The sequence below is a fragment of the Styela clava genome, chromosome 1, assembly GCF_964204865.1.
Source record: "Styela clava chromosome 1, kaStyClav1.hap1.2, whole genome shotgun sequence".
Lineage (NCBI taxonomy): Eukaryota > Metazoa > Chordata > Ascidiacea > Stolidobranchia > Styelidae > Styela > Styela clava.
In genome coordinates this window covers 795,941-817,324 of record NC_135250.1, presented here as the reverse complement: position 1 = coordinate 817,324, position 21,384 = coordinate 795,941, and the positions used below count along the sequence as shown (strand labels likewise).

The following is a 21,384-nucleotide window of genomic DNA, read 5'->3' as shown; positions in this document are numbered from 1 at the left end:
AAAATGGCCCATTCGCGCATCTAAATTGTAATATGATGTTACAATAGGCTCTATGGCGTCAAATTATGTATTATGACGTCAATTCATATATTACAACGTCACATTTTGATTATTGCGTTAAACTTTGTGTTGTGACTTCATATACAATTTTTAATTCTCAACTCCTTCGTTCAGAACGAACATTTATGACGTTAAATTTTGCATTATGACGTATTTTTTTTGTAGATTTTCACTCCACCCCACTCCCCCTCGTAGGCTCCCTAAAAATTGGGTTACAAGAGACCCCGCCACCCAAATTCTCTTATCAGATATCAAATCTGAAATATGCCACCTTACACAAAAATTTATGACATCGTGCCAATATGGTCGTTCCGGTCGATTCCTTAATCCAAGGCGACGGTATTTAGTGACAACACGACAATGAATACAGGAGCGATTACCACCCGCGTATTTGGAGGGTCTCCTATTCAATACATTGTGTTTTCTCATTTGTAGCCATTTTTAAATGTATTTTATGAAATTTTGAGGAATATTATGAGGTGGAAAAATATTACAGCTATTTCCCTGGCAATATTGACTTGAATTATTTCGGGTTTCAATTTGGAGATTTACTGAAATCTTGGTCGCAAGGATAATCATACGTAGCAATCTCAGTGCATCATTGGCCGTTTGCAATCTTTCTATCAGTAGTCTTTTCAGTTTTTTAGAGCCCGAGACCCTTCATTTAAGAAAACTTGTTTAAAATAGGTCTCATTTCACATGTAATCAAAACTGGATAGCAAAGATTCCGGAGATATTTTTTACGAAGCATTATTGCAAAAAATGTGAGATTTGAAAAACCACCTCACCACGTTTTTGGTTCAGTAATTATCCGGTTGGGGTTAGGATTGATTTAAAAATTTCCAAATCCTAACCTTAACTGGACTAATTTTCTTATTTTGACGGTTGGGCGGTGTTTTTTGGGGCGGGTGCTTTGTACGAAATATCCGATACCGGACCTTCGTACAATGGGCTTCTTGTACAAGGCTTAGATCGAAGTGCAGGCGACAAAAAACTTTGATACCTATAAGCTGGTCAATCAAACTACCATACCTTGGTCAAAAAATTAAACTTTAGTTCACAACAGAACCGCATGCTTCAAATTTTCTGCCAAACAATTCTGTCGATAAAAATATTTAATCTGAGTCAGCGGTTAAATTTTGAGACAATTTTTAACCGGTACCATAAACAAGAAACTTATGCCACATAATTCGTCCTAATATGGAAAGACCACCTAGACAAAATTCACATATATTTGAATTACCACTGGCCGTATATAAATGGGCCTCTAATCTAGGAATTTATATGTGGGCGAAGCTTGTTTTTTACCTAATTTCCCGATACATTTTGCGCATATTTTGGGAACGAAATTCTATAATGCAACGTCAATTTTTGTTGTTACCACAAATAGTAGTTTATACATTTGATATGAAACCTTATCAGGAGGAATAGACATAGATTTCCATTCTGTTGACAATAAAAACATGATTGCAACGCATTCCATTAATATCGAGACATTCCAATGACAACCAAGATAAAATCACCTAATTTGGGGACGTAGACACGCTTGTGTTCTTTTTTTTTATGAGACATGTACAGCCTATTCGAGGTTTATTGTAGTAAACTGAAGTTGTGGTACCAAATGTGACGTCACACTACGACAATATGACTACACAATATATTTAGAAACTAATGTGATGTCATATTACAAGAAATGTCGCATAATACATTTTAAAAGTATATTGTGACGTCATATTAGGGGCATGGCGACATTTCAAATGCTAAGAACCCAATGAAACGGAGCAGAATGCGAAAAAGTTTAAACGAAAATATTCTGCGATCTTGGAACGAGTCATACCAGACTAATGTGTATGGTGACCTGTATGAGGTCGCAATTCCTGTATCGCTATAACACTATATTTCAGCGAGAAAAATCTAATTCGTTGTTTCATATAAGTGATTAGGTTGCGGTAAATCGCGCATACATTTTTCAACAGTAATCGGGGTTCTGTCACCTCGACCTAGAAATTTGGAATAGTACCAGTTCATAATTGTACAGGTCGAAGCACTTTATTGTATTAGTTTATTCGCTCATTTTGTGTTACAATATACTTTCTACTTCATTATTTATTCATTTTATCTGATTTAGAAGTGACATGCGTTACGGGAAACGCAAATCTACCAATTTTCACAAAATATATGATTTGAAATTTTAACCCAAAACAGTCAACAGCGTTTATTTCTGGATATGAATTTTGCTTAAAGCCCTCGACCGTGAAGGGACCTCGGACTTTGCTTTCAGCCAACTTGTATCATAAACTATATACATCACGTCAGCGCTTGTTTGCAACTATAATACGTACTCTTTCTAGTCGGGGCTCAGAACCTTGCCTTGAGCAAACTTGCAACTCCTCTATCAGTACTCTTTTTACTTTTAGTTGAGGGCTCGGGACCTTGCTTTGAGCAATCTTGCAACTCTTCTATCAGTACTCTTTCCACTTTTAGTTGAGGGCTCGGGACCTTGCTTTGAGCAATCTTGCAGCTCTTTTATCAGTACTTTTTCCACTTTTAGTTGAGGGCTTGGGGACTTTGCTTTTAGCAAACTTGCAACTCTTCTATCAGTACTGTTTCTACTTTTAGTTGAGGGCTCGGGACCTGGCTTTGAGCAAACTTGCAACTCTTCTATCAGTACTCTTTCCACTTTTAGTTGAGGGCTCGGGACCTTGCTTTGAGCAATCTTGCAGCTCTTTTATCAATATTTTTTCCACTTTTAGCTTGAGACCTTGCTAGTAACTTCAAGCAATACCCCGAACCCTCGGCAAAGCAATACCGCAAGGGGTTAGGATTCTATATTCATATTGTAACAAGCGTTGCCACATTCTTTATACTAAACATATATAATTTTACTAAAAACTCATTAAAAATTCATAACTCTTAACCGGCGTACGAACCCATTATAATTCGTTTTTAATTTTTCAAAATTCCGGATTTCAAGCAATGTTAAATATTTATGGATAAGTTACATTTTAAACACTGTCAAAAATTAACCCAAATCAACATGGTATTTCATGGTTAATATATATAAAATACTTTGTTATATAGCAGTGCTTGAACCAAGCTTTGTACGAGCTGAAAGGCGTGAATATGTACAATTACTTCATTACTTGTTTGCAGCCTTTTTCGAAGATAAATCAAAACCAAAATTTAAACCAATATATCATTTAGTTAGGTATCACAATATAATCGGTAACAACATTAGCTTTACAAAATATTTTGGGTGGCGGGTATGATATGTGTACGGTAATGGGGCGTGAATAAAAATCCAATACCGTGTTAGTGAATTATTATAAACAAAGTATAATCCCGACAGTTTCACGGATTAGAGTTGGGTTCCTTAGCAATGTCGGACTGGCTCATTAGACTGTTAAAGTTTTATCAAAATTCCAAACCCAGGCACCGTGAATGATTCCAGTGTTATTTTCTGATAACGCTCCTAATGCGGTATTTTTTGCGCATTAAGGTCATTTTGGTACTCAAGTATGGGGTGGTCGAAATTCATATTTCATGTTTGGCAGACAGGAAGGTTTTTGTGGGTCGTTATAGTACAATAGTAAAAAAAAATTCGGGCTAGTTACCCCCCATGTATGGGGAGGTCAAAAAATCATATTTTATGTTTGACACACTAAACTAAGAGTTTTTTTTAAATTTATTTAATACAGTAATGAAAATCTTTAGGACTAAGTTACCCCCATTATGCACAAGAAGGGAAAATTTAAGTTTGGCACACCGAAGTGCACCCTTTCAGACAATTTTAAGTTTATATCTTTATAATCGAAGTTAATAAGATAATTGGGGAACATGAAATACATCTGCGTGGAATTTTTGATTCATCTTAAATTATTATCGGATGTTTTTCTGTCAGGTTTACCCAATTCATCAAAATCAACTCGTATTAATGTAAATGGAAGCACTACTTTTCGTTAAAAATTTTCTATATCGGTAATTTGATACGCATTGCGGAATAAGTTAGTACAATTAGTCTGTTTTTGTTTTTGAAAATCCAATTTTTTTTTTTAAATAATTTTTAAATAAAGTGTATTGAAAGTAAATTGAATTTAGCCAATCAATCAAAAAATCTTGATTTTAGAAAAATTTTACTCTGCTCATGAAAACATGTTGTTACAGTAGCAAAAGTAGGGCAAATTAAATATTGTAACTACTTTAATTCTATTTGCTTGTTTTTCGCAAGAATTTTGATTAAAATATTGAAACCGTAGTTTCAACTTGACACCCCAAAGAGCGTATCCAGTCCCAAATTAGAGGGGGGGGGGCGCTCTGAACAAAGCTAGTATATAATTTGACTTTGTACTAACATTTTTTAATAATGAAAAAATTTATCGAAATTCTTTATAATAAATGATTTTTATTTAAGATACCCAAGTAAAAAAAAAACGTGCGTACCTAACGCCAAAACGAGCTGAGAATAGAAAATCAGTTCGCATTTTTAAATTCCAGTTGGATCCTTTATCTTTTTGAGGTAATTGCGTTTCTGAACGTTCGAGTCAGTGGTTCAATGGAACATAGTCTTAGTTATTAAAACTTTTTACAATAGATAAACCACGATTTAAATTAAGATTTTGTAGATATAAGTTTATGTATAAATATTATGACGCAAATATTTCTTCAAAATCTTTCCTACTTATTGCCACATAATTAGTATTATTTCATCATAAAAGGGATTTGCCATCAAGATTCTAAAATTCTTCTTTCATAATTAAGAAGGATTGTTTTGTAACAATCGTAACAATGGATTTATTGTATCAATTATGACGTTATGAGAAAGATCAAAGTTCATGCAATCAAGCGTAACGAAGCTGCATTTCTAAGGTATTAAATTTTGACAAAAACAATTTTTTGGGTATTAAGCACCAAAAATAAGATATTAATTTTAGAATTTTTAGCCAAAACGGCGCCAAAATTGCAATAAGTAATTTAATACTAACCAAATGCACCACATGCCACATGAAAGACATCTAATCTCACTTACCAGTGACCCGCACAAATTAGAATGAAATTTTAAAAATTACCGAGATTTTATTTTTTTATTCGGGGGGGGGGGGGGGGGGGGGTTACTACAGCAATAATCATGGGATTTGAAACCTGCAATTTCAACATTGAAGGTCTAATAAGTCTATTTACAATTTAAAAAAAAAATGATGAGACATCGCAATGAGTTTTTTTTTATGTTAATCGGTTAGTCTAATAGGCCAACACGCCGACATTCGGTGGCCTTAACGGTGGTTTAAAATGTCAGACAAAACTGTAAATTATCCCCAAATTCCCACCCACAGTGTGTGTGTGTGTATTGTCATCCGAAACTTTTGTTTGTTTTAATTTTTCATGATATTCGATACAAAAATTGAAAACAATCGTCTGATTCAGCTTCACCGCAGACAAGAAAAAGAACAAAAATTTCAGTAAAAGTTGAAAATGGGATTTATTAAGACGGTGAATAAATCGTTGAATTTAACATTGTTGTAAACTGCTTGTCTCAGAAACTCTGATTTTGGTCAGACAAAACGTTACAGAAATGCATTAGTGTTAGTGTGCAGCGAGACTTTTAAATTGCATATAACTTATTTATGTTGGCTTTATAATTGTTAAATTTAGTAGTTTACACTAGGAATTAGCGCGGGAATTATAAAAATGCGACCGCGCTGGCTGTCCTGCACGATACTTGATCGTCTGTAGGTATTGTGTTGTATTCAGTGAATGAATCGTTGAACTTAACCATGTTGACTTCCGGGTTCACAATTTCCGGTTCATGTCCAATGCCCACCATCTGCTCACCCAGGGTGTGAATATTGGGTAGCACTGCCGAGATGAAAAGATTGCAGTACTTGGACCGCTTGTGTTAAACTTTATTCCGTTAAAGTGTGACCGCACGTATTACCTGTTCAATCATTTCTTATCCTTCTTACACTAACATGGGAAAACTACGGCCCGCGGGCTAAATCCGGCCCGGTGGATAATTCAATCTGGCCCGACTGATGCTGCCACAACCAAACTAAAACTAAATTTTGATGTTTTAGCTAAGAATTAGCTCAAGGAATTTGTTGAAATTGCGATCAATTTGAGTTTGGGCACGAGGCATATTGTTTTCCACTTCTGCTTTTGTAACACTGTAAAGAATGTTCATGAATTTTAACTTTTTACGTCACACTTACATGGCCCGCCAGTTCAGGTGGGCACATTTTTTGGCCCCTAGTACTGAAACCTCGCCCACCCCTGTATAAACATTCAATAAATTCAATTAGTTCACGAAATGACATAATTTTCCCAATTCAGTGTGAGTTCGTGAAGGTACAAAATGACATCACAATACGTGTTGGAAAATCATATTCAATATCATAATTGGTCTTTGACGTCATTAATTAACTTTAATTATAATGACGTCATACAATCATGAAATCATAATGAAAACAATATTTACCACAAGTTTCTAGATAGATGAATTATATTGTCAAAGTGATGTATAGCATAGATTTGATAACCCATTAAAGCTTTCTTTCATCTCAAAAATTTTTGGGTAAAAAAATTACACTAAAAGCTAAAAAAATTGATTTTCTGACACTTTGATCAAATATGTTTTTACAACAAATATTTTTTCCCGCCATGCTTGTTCTTGAAATGTTTTTATTTTTAGACATTTTTTGGGCAAAAATCCATTAATTCTCAAAAAATTTGATTTTTATAGCGAACGCAAACTTGGATCAAATATGGATCGGTTTTCGCAAAAATAAGTTTTACTTATCCCCATACTTGTTCGAAGACTGTTTCAGTTTTCTCCTATTATTAATGGTTAGAGTACTTATCGAAGTTATATCACCGTGTTGTTTACATTATCGATAAAGCCAGGATTTCTGTAATTTGGTTGTTAAAAACTCATTATTTGATGTTTTCCCCCAAAAATTCCTTTACGGTTCATATTTTAATGCTTTTAGCGAGTTGTTTTTATTCCCCCTGTTCTACTGCCCGATATATCTTAATTATCAGAATTAAAACAACATAAACTCAACTTATTTTATCAACAAAAAAACTCCGTTTTTCTGTTTTCAAAAATATTTTTTTTTTACGCTCCACAGGAGTAAGTTTACACGAGTAATGGGTAAAAATGAAAAAAAATGAAAATTTTTTTTTTTCTGGAAAAATACTCAACAGTAGATTGAAATAATAAATGAATATTACATAATACTAAAATGCTGTTGTTTTTAGACATCTAGACAAGCAAATGTATGTGATAAGGAACTATTTTTCCGTTTTTTTATTGAAATGTAATCTCGTAACTTTGCTCAAAAATGAGTTGAGACATGCTATATTATTGTGTATTAAAATCCGTTTGCAACCTCTCACAATATCGCTATAAACAAAACTATAGACATGCACACGCAATACTTTATACTATTTTTCCTTTTCTTCTATTCAAATGTAACACCATATACCGTGTTAAGTTGGTTGAAAATACAAAAGAGACACACTCCGAGACATGTTAGCTCGTGGGTTAGCTTCCTCTCTATTGTGAAAGTGTGGTTTTGTCAATCTGTGGGCTTTTGTGTTTGTGAAAACGATTAACATTGGCTACTTGTTATTTTTCGTCTGGTGGCTTGAGAGCGTCGTATCAGTGGACGTTTGCATGTAGATTTAAAAGTGGGGGGAAACGTTTGGGAAAAAATCTGAAACGGAATTTTTTTTTTTTTATAAAACAAAGAATTTCTTACAGCAATAAAAATTTATTTTGTATATTCAACTAGTGACAAATGATTATTTTACCTTAAAATCTTCTGTATTTTATGAATTTTTTTAAACTCAGAGAAATTTTACCCCTTTTTATCTGGTTTGTCTTTATTCAAAACATTGTGTTATCTGGCGATGAAAGCTTAAACTTAATTGTATTCATGTCAACCTATTATAATTTGATTTGTCGCCCTATTATCCGTGTTTGGTACACATATACGAATTCTTCGGAGCTATTCATTGGAAACAAAATTATTTAACTATTGTAACAGGATTAAATTAACTTTCAATACGATTATTAATAAAGTCTTTAAAACGAGGGATCATGTATGATCTCCCTAAAACGGGGTAAATGTCTGTCACCTCCGACCCCTATCCTCTTGTATACGCATCTGTGGGATATTAAACTGTTTCCTTGATATTTTGGGCACTTGTTATATAATAATTAAAGTATCAGGGTTATCAAAGTCTTTGAAACGGGGGAGCATACTTATACTGTCGAAAAAGGCACAAATATTGCAATTTTTCGTTTTTCTTGCAAAAATGCAATTTTTCCTCTCGAGTGAAAAGTGAGAAATACCCAAAATTGAAAATTATTGACAAGACTATTAGTCGTTCATATCGCTACAAAAGTTAGATATTTAAATATCAAATCCTGTGCTCAAAATCACAAAAATAGCAAAACAACATTAATACATCATTTTCAAATTTTTACCAAATTTAGAAAAATATTGTATTTTAATAAATACCAACAAAAAGTTGTATAAAGTATAAATTTCAACGATTATGAACCAAAAATAGCGCACCAAGGGCATTAATAACAGTATACCCGTATATGAGAGAAACATTTGATTGATTACCTTTACAGTATGTGCGTTCAAGCAAATTAATCCCCAATTTACCTTTAAATTTTTCTGAGTTTTCTTTACTCGACCGAAAAAGCGCGTCAAACGTTGATGAAGTGGCAAAAATGAAATTTTATTTCCTGGTAGAAAGGGGGAGAGGAAAGCTGATTATACCACTGATTTCTTAATTTCCTTGACACATTCAATGTATCCAACTTGTTAGAAAATTTCCATGCATCTGAAACAAATAACTGGCTAACTAATACCGTACCCCCGCAATGGATTGCTTACCGGCCGTGCTTTTCCATATGATTAACCCTCCTCCCCCTCTCCTCTTTATCGGCTTTCCTTTCTTCCGAGATAAACATTTGAACCCTATAATACATAAGTATCGCATTATCTATACTTAAATTAAGTATTAGTGTAAAACCCACTAATAGACAACCATTCACATTACTATAAAATCAAAGTATATTTACTTCTTATTTTTTGTATCATCGCCTCTAACTAACCGTAAAAGCTTCCTTTGTAACGATTTGATGTGGCGTATTAATTATTGACCTTTAATCTTTGATATATAACCTTTTATCCGCGTAGGATTGAATAACGATGTTTAATATTTTGTAAACATGTATATTGCGCGCCAAATTAATCCATTACATGATATTTTGGCGCCATTGACGTCATAAAGTACGATAGTGATGCTATAATGACTTTGATAACAATAAAAAAATATGTTTCCATTTGTTTAAATTAGATTTGTTCACAACTATGAATGATGAATGGGATGTGATAAAAAAAAAGTTGCCAGCGACACTTAGTGATCATCCCGTAGCGAAAAATAAGCCCGGACATGTAAATTTCACTACATGATCGAAATTATGGAAAAAAGATTTCGAATTTTAGAATGATTGGGCCGTGAGAATAATTTCATACACAAGATGGCAGTATTGCACAATTATGAAAAAATTCAGTGAAAGTTTCGCCATTTTGCGCAAATTAATCATAATTGTTATCGCTCGACGAATAATGGAAACTCTATTCAGATAAAATGGAGATTTTCGATAATATTACCCAGGGGTTCTTGATTTAGTTAGGTTCCAATCCCGTATTTATGTACCTTGAACATGGTATTAAAATACTGAGTTAACTGTCTATGATGCGAAAAACTAGACTCTTAATAGCGCTTAGTATATCGGTGACTAGTCGTAATTCTTCTATAAAATAATAATAAACAAACTCTTGTTGTATAAGTGGTTGCTTTTAATTTTTTTAATTAGTATTCCTCCCTCCTTTATTTTGGCAGATTTTTGTAAAAATGAAAAATTTTAATCATCTCACTCGTTGTTTAATTTTGTTAAACGATAAATCAATATAAATGTGTGGTCCCCATTCCGGGTTCAGGGTGAATGGTCCCTAAAAGGGGGGATTTGACCCCGAACTTGACCCTGTACTGGATTCTTGGGATCAAATCTCAAATTTATAAGAGAAGAAAGTGGGAGCGATGTTAAAAAGCCGCAAAAAGTACAAAATTTCGCAAAATTGCGGATTTTGACCCAAAAATATTAAATTCTTGTTTTTGTAAATTTACCTAAATATGTGGCGGAACGCCGGCATTTTGGTTATAATGCGTGAAATTTGATATTTTTGAATGTTTTTGTCACCAAACCCGCCTAAATTTTGTACATTTCAACATTATAATAAAACAATCTCGAAACATAGAAGAAATTCTCTACAATTACGAATATTAAATACGATAACGCATGTTTTATATGTAACCAGACTCAATCCACAAAAAATTGTATTTCTCCTAAATTTTTGTCCTTATAAGCGTCTTTACCGCTAAAATAGAACCGTGCGTGCCTGTATACAGACCTACATGACCCTAAATAGTTGCAAAAAATGTATTCAAAATTGAACAGATAATGTAAGATATAATGTATTGGCATATGTTGAACAATAGAACACCGAAAAAATTGAATTTTTTCACAAAAATAATGCATATCGACACTAGAATACTCTGTAATAGACTCAATAGGTTAAATAAATGTTTTCAAAATTGAACATATAATCTACGATGTGTCAATAGTATTAGTATATTAAACAATTAAATACTAAAAATGTTTAGATTTTATATCGACGCTAAATTTTTTTATTAATAAGTTATATGATCCTTGAATCCTACAATTCCCAACAAGCCGAAATTTTCGGGAAGTATCGTGTGGTAAAGTCGACATGTTTCGGAAAATCTTAGTCCGAATCCATAACATTTTATACCGAATGCAATAATAAAGAAAGTTGACTAATTCTTGCCGTAGAGACACAATTTCGCTGCCAAACACGCATTCGCAACGATAAATATTCATTCTTGGCTAATATGCACAAAATGGCGAAAGGTTTAATGGACAAAGCACTTACATTCGTATGAAGCGTAACACATTAAATTGCTTCAAAATGGAGACGAATGGCTTCACTCATAAACAGTTTAACACTTCAGGTTTTTACTGTTTCATGTTCTAGATACCGCCAATTGTTACGTCATTATCACACACAAGCACGTGTTTATTCGTAACAATTCAATTATATCGGTATCTTAATTATACGTACCGGTATCGTCTTTTGCGTGCGCTCTCGTCTACCGGCCCGCGAATATCATTCCGCTCTTATAATTTTGGCCCTGTCAATCAACTTTGGGAACCCTTGAAATAGATAGATGCTATACCTTGCAATATCTCCATTTCTAATCATTGCCTTGATGAAGTAGAGACATCAAAAACGTAAGCTGAACTTCTTCCCGGTTGCGTACGTACATACCTACACCGGGTTAATATTGTTAATGGGTATTTTGGTTTGGCATAGTCTACCCAATTTATCACTAATGAATGTGGTGGTCTTGTGTACATACGTTATCGAACATGGCCCACAGAAAATCGAGTCTTTTATGCTATTATTATGGATCGTTTAAGCTTGGCCCGTGTGTATAATTCACAAAACCACTTTCTAATTTGAACTTGATGGTATTGTGTTGTCACAGAGACTGAATAATGCAAATCAAAACAATGATTGTGAAATACCAATCTGTATTATCATTGAGCATCCACGGGTTCCTATATAAGAATGAATATACTAATAAATTTTCCATTAAAGTTTTTTTCACAAAACATAACTTTTTCAACATAATTCCTCCTCTCTAACCATATTTACATTAAAGCAACTCAGCGGCTCGAATAATCACTTTAAAATATTTGAAAAATATTAAACAAAAAAGGCGATGCTTTATATAAAAGAAATTTCAATAGTACCATATATCATAAATAATTTTGTAAACACTTAAGAAGCAAAAAAGTCGCCGCAAAAATTTAAAATATCACACAAAATGCGTCAAACCAATCATTTGATACTTCAAAACGACCAGGAACTATTTTTCAAACCATACATACCTAATTCAGTGTAGGTCATATATGGGGGACTTTTAAAAGGGCGACATTTTAGCCAGACTGATATACAAATATGAGATTTCTAACCGAGTTAACCGCAGCCGCATATATCATATATCAAACAGAAGTTGAACCATAATAAGGCGACAATGTCACCCTAATATGAGAAAAACACATTTTGGAATTCCTCAATGTGTTATATTACTTACTTAGGATAATAATGAATGATAAATTCAACTAAATAATAAAGGAAAAAATGCACCAGGAAAAACAGCAAAAGCTTTAACGCAGGAACAAGAACGAAAAACCGGATTTTGATTTTATTCTTGATAAGAAGATATCTGAGTGTTGACAAGGGCCACATAGAATAGCTTGATGGGCCGGGTTGTGGCCCGCGGGTCGCCTGTTGCATACCCTTGTCATACCTTGTTGCATACCTTGCATAGCCTCATCAAAGTAGCGTAAACTCTGCTACAAATGTTAACAACACTAAACCTTACACTGCTAACTTCTTTTATGGGAACAAAAACTTACCACAAACCCACAGAGTAACAACAAAACCGCTTCAATTTATTCTGAACTCATCTAATGTCACCTCAAAATACTTGCATAAAAATGAAGTCAATTATGAATTTTCGTCTTCGACCAAATATACGCATCGATACCCAGACTGTGCTCAAATAAAAGCTTGGTGAATCTTACAATTTTCTACCTTTTCACTTTGCACCAGTGGTTGCTATGCGACTAAAGATACTATTTCCGCATTCAGGGGGCGATCTAGGTACATCGCTTTCAGCAATCTTGCATGAAAACCTACGAATAACCCCCAGCGTGTAATTATTTTTTCATTTTTAATTGAAAATTCAGAGCCAATTCAAGCAAGCTTGCATATTACATAAATAAAAACAAAATAATCCATTCAAAACACCATAAATGCTTCAACAATTACAGACCACCGCAACCGCATGGAGTCTAATACCCCAAAACCCCAACTCTTGCGAAATCGAAAAATTTACCTCCAAACTTGCCACCCATCCAGTATAAAGTAGGGGCCTGTTTATGTTTGGATATGAGTCACTTACATTTTACATTGATCAAGTTGTTAGACCCCACAAAGGAGGTTTTATATGGGTTTTTATTTTGGTATAAAAAGTTGTTTTAAATGAAATTACAGAAAGATTACAATTTGAAAGTGTTGCAATTTGAAATAATCTATTTGCGATTCAGATTATCAAATTTGTGGCGGGTGATAGAGATTTTTTGTTACATTTTTACCTTTAGTTTAAATGAAATACGAACTTAGATTATCGCATTGATACTTTTTTTACAAATTTTGAGATGAAATAGCGTTTTTATTTAATTTCAAGAATTGAAATTTGTGTATGACCTAATACTCTGCAAAAAATCCAGTCATGATAATTTTTTTATATTTATTTTTAAAAATTTTCAATTTTATGATAAATGGGATGAAAATGTGTTTGAAGTTGTTTGCAGATGACTCAATCATCAAAAATTTTGTGGGTTTAATATGATATCACAATGGCAACAAACGTAATGATTTGTGACAAAACAATGGAAGGAATTTTATGCCAAAACCGCTGATAAACACATTCTTGCGCTGAAAATCACTAAAATTTTCAATCTGGACTCATGTTTCGATCACAAGTAAAAATCGCTTGTAAATACGAGTTATCTATGATTTATAATCAGAACAAGCCTGAATTATCCCTGATTTAGGGGATATTATGAAACCGGTACCTTGAAATAAAGAATTCTGTATTCAAAGGTTTTAAGATTAATCTTACTGACACATGTCGAACCAAAACATAAAGAAAATTCTTGGGTAATGGGTGGTATGGTTTGAAATGCGGGATGTAATATCAGAAATAACCGTTAGCGGTTATATTACTTGAAAACCATAGAATGCTTAGGAGTGGTTAAAGAGAGTTTGCTTCATTAGACTTACTTATTACCACAATATGTATCTTAAAATCATGTCAATCGCGCAACACGTCTTCGCGAAAATGTTTTGATTGTAGCGTAACTATTAAAGTATATAGGCAATCCATGAAATCCTAATAATTTTTTTAATTTGCAAAGAGAATTTATTGATACCATATACTGTTTTGGCTCTCACAGATGTATTAAATGAAGTAAAAATACTTGAACAATTACTGATTAAAAAACAACAAACCTGGTTAAGATATATTGAGAACTTACTTCATAACAAAATTGAAATTTTAAGGGATTTCATGGACACCTGTACATTTAAAAGTAAAAATGCTTATCAGGAGCCAATTACCGGAACTGGAGCCGAATTTTTTTTTTATAATTCTCACAGTCTTGCTTTGGATATAGTTTAGTATCAATTTCTCCGTCTCATTATCGACCGTAATATAATTCTGGGATTTAAAAACTTCCAATACTTAATCCAGCAATTTCACAGTTGGGAATTGTAATAATTTTACTGTCAAAAAAAATGAAAAAAATTACAGTAATTGGACTATCATTAGAAGAACGCCTGGTAAAACTTACGCCACGATTTTTAAATTAAAATTATTTTGAATTACTTTTTAGTACATGTTAATTTACTGGAATGTTTTGATAGTGTGGATAAAATATTCAAGCTAAAAAGTTGACTTTCGACCTTCCCCGTTTAAGGGATTATCCTCGCTGTTTGTGACGTCACAAATGTTCACTTTATGAACGAATAAATGCGGTTAATTTTAGTATTAAAAGGATGAAATTTGACGCACGACCGCTGAAATAATGGCAAAAATTATATTTTTTTGAGAATATAATTATTTACTTAACGGGGAGTGGGATATATCGGAACAAAATTAAATTTTATTCGAAAATTTAACCTCCCCGCCCTCGCGTGTATAACCTGTTATTAAATGTGGGATATTAGGACATTTTTCTTTCAAAAAAACGCATTTTTTCTAAAAAATGACAAAAACATGGGTTTGTGTTGAGGGGGATCAATGGCAAAAGCGTAACAGTCTGTTAGGGATTTAGCATTATTACAAAATAATTGAACCGCTATGTAAACACGGTACGCTTCACTGCACACAAAATATCGACCTCGACTTAACATTGCTATAGTTCACCTCGTTATATTAGATAGTAAAACACATAAAACCGAGAAAAGTACGTTTGCGCGAAAACGTTTTCCACTTCGTTGGCGCAAAAAACAGATTTGAAGCATAATAGTCGCACATAAATAAAAATTTGACAGTATGTTTTGGGTAAGAAAAATAATAAAACAAACGCATGTTTGGAGCATATAAATAAGTATTGTGAGTACATTTACGCAAAAATGAAACATTTGCGCGAAGACGTTTTGCGCGAATAAAGAGAATGAAATGTAACATACATATTTTGTTAATAAGATGAGGCTCTGTGACAATGCTTCAAATGTATTTCAAAAAAAGAAACATATGCCGAACCGCAAGCCATCTGTTTATGATAGTAATTACCAAATCGAGGGATTGAAGTCCTGTTACTGATATTTGATCATAATCCCCAATTATAAGGAATAAATGCCGTAAATAAAACTATTATTGTAGCGTGAAAGTTTTGTGTTACTTGTGCACTTTGACACCGACAAATTCGCGCTCAGAAATCGAATATGTACAACATTTAAAGGACATAATTTTACTAATAAAACCAAGTCTTCGTATGTGTCAGCCTTGTTTGAGTTGAAGGCGTGAGAACGTCATGTAATAAGAATATTTTGGTACTATACTTTTATTGCCAAGCACCAATATAACACAAATTACGTTTCTGTAAGAAAAAATGACGTCGATAAGAGAAAAATGACGTCATTTTATTATGATGACGTCATTACAATTGTCTTTTGTCAATATATATATTGGGGTTTAAGAACGTCGAACCTTGCGTATTCAGAAACCAAAGTAGCTTAAATAAGTCAAACCTCTTAAATCTCAATTTTTTTGCAGGAACCCCAGTCAATCGTATTCCCATCATGGCAAAGCAAGTTCTCGACTTGTACCAGCTATATCGACTTGTCGTGGAAAAGGGGGGGCTGGTTGAAGTTATCAACAAGAAAATTTGGAGAGAAATCACTAAAGGACTCAACCTACCTTCGTCTATCACTAGTGCTGCTTTCACATTGAGAACACAGTATGTATTTGTTGCAAGTTTGCTCAAAGCAGGGTAGGGTCCTGAGCACTCGACCAAAAGTGGAAAATGTATTGGTTGAAAAGTTTGCTCGAAGTAAGTCCTGCGCGGTTACTAGAGACTAGAGACATGAAAAGACATACCGGTATAGCTATTCATACAAACCCGAAAGTTCGTAAAACATAAAAAAGTTCCCAATTTTTCCTGAATTTTATAAAATCAAAACTTTTCTTTTCAGATACATGAAATATTTGTACCCATTCGAATGCGAGAAAGAAAAGCTCTCACAACCGAGCGAACTTCAAGCCGCAATAGAAGGAAACAGGAGAGAAGGAAGAAGACCTAGCTACAGGTTCGATTTAATTGTTGTAAAAGTTGAAGATCGAGAGTGCAATCATTGCCCATCACGTTACCCATGTAGAAATAATTTGGTAGAACACATATATTTAATTGTAAAAATTCCGGGTCTACTGGCCCATAAATAGGTCAGCAACCGTTTGTATAGAATCTTGTTAGTAGTCAGCTATTTCAGTTAATTCTGGAAGAGCTATTTGTAAAGTTCTTAAGACGTCGTATTGGCTTACCAATCTCTTGCATCAAACATAAAATCATTTATTTCTACAGCTCACACATGTTCTCTTACTCCCCAAGTGCAGCAACTGGATTGACACCACCAAAGCTACCTTACCATTCACATAACGGACTTTCACAATTTCCAAAATATGGAGGTAAGTTATATGACGTCAGTATATCATTGACGTATATTCTTTGTAATGACGTCACTAAATTTTGTGAGTAATAATTGTGATTATTCCTATTTCAAAAGCATTAATATATTCTTCGCAGTGACGTCAGTAAATTCTACAAAACCATTGTACGTCACAATTACCAAATACGAAAGATAGTTTTGTGACGTCAACATATCGTTGCTGAATTCATTTTGTGACATCATAATATTGGTGTTACATCAAATTATTATTAACAAACAACGGTATTTTATTTCAGTTGTTCCCGGACAATGCGATCTACCCACCTCACCCACACAACAATTGGTCGCCCAACAACAACAACTGATCCAGGCCGCCAATGCTCAACACGTGGCTGCTATGGCAGCCTTAGAAGCAATTCAGCATCAAGCTAAGGCTAGGGTGAGTTTCATCATTTATTAAGCAAGCGGGCTCTGTTACTGAGCCATTACTCTACATAAAATTAATTGCCATCTAGCGACTTTAAAAACTGAAACTGTAAAATAATTAGCCCTGGCAAGAACGGAGAATTTTTATAATAACCACAACGAGAACAAGAACAACAATTTAACAAACCACTCTATAGGTTCGCTTCATGTTCAGATAATAATATAAACCCATATCCTTTCAGGCCGCACACGCAGCACAGCAAGCCGCACACCACGCTGCTCAACAAGCTGCACAGCATCATCTAGCGGTCAAGCACGAACGTAATCTCGACACCGATGACTCTGACATGGAGCCGCCACAGAAGAGAAAAGCTTCATCTGACGACATGGCCAGGTATGCGCATGATGTTTTATTACGTTTTTAAACAGGGATTCATCGTTTTTCAGGTAGAATCGACTTTAACCGCCTCAATTATCAATCAGCAATTACTTGTGCTGAATATTATATATATTAGATGAATATACAGGGTTTGATGTTTTCAAACCCTAATATAGATATTGGAAAAAGACAATGGTGGTCTCAGTTTATTACGTCATACCAAAATGACGTCTCATTGTGTCTCATCTTTTTCATTGTGACGTCATTTTTATTACAGAGACGTCGCGTAACTTTTATCACGTTGGCGCCATTTTATTACGTAACATCATATTTAATACATTAACGCCATTTTTCTTACATGACGTCATTTTCTTATATGACGTCATTTTTATAACAATAACGTCATTTTTACCTCACTAACAATTATTTTATACAACAGACGGCACCAAATCACAGAGCAAGATAGAGAGGATTCTCACCATCATCAACCTCACGCAGAGAGTTCACAATCTCGTGACCACAACTCTGAATCTGTCAGCAATATGAAGATTTTAATGTCACATAAAGGTTGGTTTTGTTATGGTTTCGTTAAGTGGACTAGACGGTTTAGTCACTAATGGTTCCCAAACCGCGACCCGTGGGCCAATTGTGGCCCGCGTAACAATTTAATATAGCCCGCCGAAGTGAATTGAAATAGTTTAACACAACGTGTTTTTTTTTCTCTTCGCGATACCGCCAGATTGTTACATCATTATCATAGTTAGCACGTATATTCGTAACAATTCAATTACACCGGCGCACCTCTCACCTGGCCCGCGAATATCCTTCCGCTTCTAATTTTTGCCCCAGGCGGTCAATTAACTTTGGGAACCACTGAACTTAAGTGGTTGAAATGTAGGGCCGAATCACGACCTTGCGTCTAGTTTCCCTACGATTGAGTCAGCTTTCCCTCTTCGGCATAAATGTTTCTTCTATATGAATATTAACAGTAAACTCACATTCTCTCCAGGTTCAACACAGAGCGACGCATCCATGACCGTAGAAACCCTTGCAGATAGCAACTGTATAAACATGAGCATTGACGTGAACGGAGTGAGATATCAGGTAAGATCACTTATCAAATAATAAGACAATGAAATAAGAGTTTGTGCACTGTTTTTTGGGGGAAGTGGAAGATTCGGGTTATTGTGCAGCAGGACTCCCGAATTGCACAGTATGGTCAAGTTTATTCCTGTTAGCTCAAAAAATAATTGACATTGGGAGTTAGTCTTGCGTAATCTCTACTGATAGTATCTTTATTATCAAATATTGAATTATGAACACTGATGTGATATATCAGATAAATAAACTGAGAAATATCATCATGTTATCGAACGATTGGATAAGATCATAGATCAAATCTATGAATAGCAAGGGACATTGAGACAAGCGGGTTGTATATATCTAATTGTTTCCCATATTTATCGAATCGCACGAGAGGCTAAGATATAACTTCAAGAAAGAGTAGCTACTGTTTTTAGGTGTGAAAACCTCATAAAAGTTATACGTTTTTCTTTGAGAATTATTTCAGTTTTTCTAATTTTGCAGGGAGTACTTTTCGCTCGCGGATCAGCATCAAGTCCACCACCTGTCAATCACATTGCTACCAGTGAAGCAAGACAAAACCACTCGCCTCACTCATTATAATTGTATCGTCACAATACTACAATTCGTGACGTCAGAATCTACATCTTCAAATAAATAATATTGCACCAAAAGGGAAAAACGTCGCGCCAAAAACTATAAATTGTATGTACGTCATAGCGGATGACGTCACAAATTCTTATTACGTCACGAGCAATGAGATACAAGAGAGAATTTTGTAAACTCTGATGTGTATTTTCTTCAAGCGAGCTGTACTTTTGCTACGAATTTATTCTTTATTTTCAAATTCTGTTTTTATTGATTATTTTGTTTTCATGTGCACTGCCGAAAAGCTGCCATAAAGCCATTTCGAAAATGCCATTACTTTGTGATTCAGAGCAATAAAAACCAGCGAAATATCTGGTCAGGTCAAATCATCAACATTTTTGCACTACGAGCTTTCCATCTGCCATTTGCAAACAAATTTTCCGCGTTTCTTACCAATCTTAAATAAATACTCAAATAATTTGATTTCCAAAACCAAATTCCGAAATTAAAAATCATTACATATATGTTGATCCGCCAATCCGAATTGATAAGTACACTACGCGCCACCAAATGCCGAATTGTTAGAACTATTATGACATCATTAATAATGACGTCCATTAATAATAATTTGCCACATTATCTAAAAACATAAACGAGTGTTATTTTTATACCTCAATTTCTTTATTTTTAATTTTATCTTTCATTTAGTATGATTACGTCATTACATACGTCATCGGCGACGTTACAACTGGCTCGATATTACAGCAACTTGCCATATTTTATTAGAGGATTTCAATAGAAAATAAGTGTTGGGGGTGATTTTTTTCATTTTTAACACTTCGCTCCAAACAAGGTTCGGGACAAGCAGCCAAATTTGGGGGTTCTGACCCAAAAATGAACTTTTTCTTTGATCGACTGCAATATGTTCGTGAATTTTGTGTTTTTTCGTCAACAGTTTGCTTGCACTCTTTTATTTTTTGCTTCAAAATAACTGTTTTGGCAAATTTATACTGTAAAAAATTAAAGTAACCTTTTTTGTTACGTTTTTGTGTTATTTTATCTCGGTTTGAAATTGAAAACTGTTTCCTCAATTTAATTTTTGGGGAGGATACGGTTCATTGATTTCAAACGAATATGCTACCTTTTACATTACCTATTTTTTTTTATGGGCGGATGTGTTACTACTGCCAACCGTTTTCTTGATGATGACGTCACAGTATGACGTCATTTATTATATTTTGAAATATGCTATTATCATTTCTGCCTGCTCGTTACTGAGCCATCAATAAAAACTGCCCGAATAAAAAATAATTTGTGAGTTATATTTGTTAATTAGAGGTTTCGGATACTAAACAGCGCCCAAAGGGTATCGCTAAGAGGGTGTTCGTTATTTTGAAAATGTGACGTGATATTATGACGTCATATTTTTTTACTCTCGCGTACGAAATGTCGGGTATATAAATACAAAGTATCAGTGTATGTTTACCAGTTATTGAAAATACTAAGTACCTGAAGGGAAATATAGTCGACTTATTTATACACGACCGGGCTTCTAATCCAGTTATTTATCAAGTTGAGATTTTTTGGGGGGGTTATTCCACGGGATAGAAAAGCCGATAAGATGACCTAATTATGGTATCTCGATTCAGCTAACTTTAAGTTGGGGGTTAGAATACGCTTTCATGTTTATGCAGGGAGGAGAGAAGAAGAGAAGGCCCATTGAATATTTGCGGCTCTCACGGCTTCTCGTTTCGGGGGCGGAAATAAATTTTATAGATAAAAGCCGTTAATACGGGTTATCTATGAACTAAATCATGGTCTTTCGCCCGGGTACCGGCCCAGTTACGTGTCATATCAGAAGAGCAAAATCGTCTAGTTAATCTACTTTTACGAGATGAATGTGTGGGGATGATAGAGAAACGTGTACAGCTGGCGCTTGCG

General features: G+C 34.3%; 2 protein-coding genes across 4 annotated transcripts in view; one reads left to right on the top strand and one right to left on the bottom strand.

The window, feature by feature from the left end:
* The window catches only part of LOC120343344 (protein dead ringer homolog), a 57,021-nt gene extending 36,267 nt beyond the window's left edge, over positions 1-20,754 (top strand). For all 3 annotated transcript variants that reach the window (XM_039412487.2, XM_039412506.2, XM_039412497.2), the window contains exons 9-16: positions 16,078-16,261; positions 16,497-16,610; positions 16,883-16,986; positions 17,264-17,406; positions 17,636-17,787; positions 18,212-18,339; positions 18,782-18,876; positions 19,360-20,754. In XM_039412487.2, coding sequence (XP_039268421.2) covers positions 16,078-16,261; positions 16,497-16,610; positions 16,883-16,986; positions 17,264-17,406; positions 17,636-17,787; positions 18,212-18,339; positions 18,782-18,876; positions 19,360-19,458 — 1,019 coding nt within the window. In that variant the 3' untranslated portion in view covers positions 19,459-20,754. The remainder of the gene's footprint in view (positions 1-16,077; positions 16,262-16,496; positions 16,611-16,882; positions 16,987-17,263; positions 17,407-17,635; positions 17,788-18,211; positions 18,340-18,781; positions 18,877-19,359) is intronic.
* LOC120345419 (calcium/calmodulin-dependent protein kinase kinase 1-like) overlaps positions 1-21,384 on the bottom strand; it is a 310,354-nt gene that overhangs the window by 141,938 nt on the left and 147,032 nt on the right. The window lies entirely within an intron of this gene.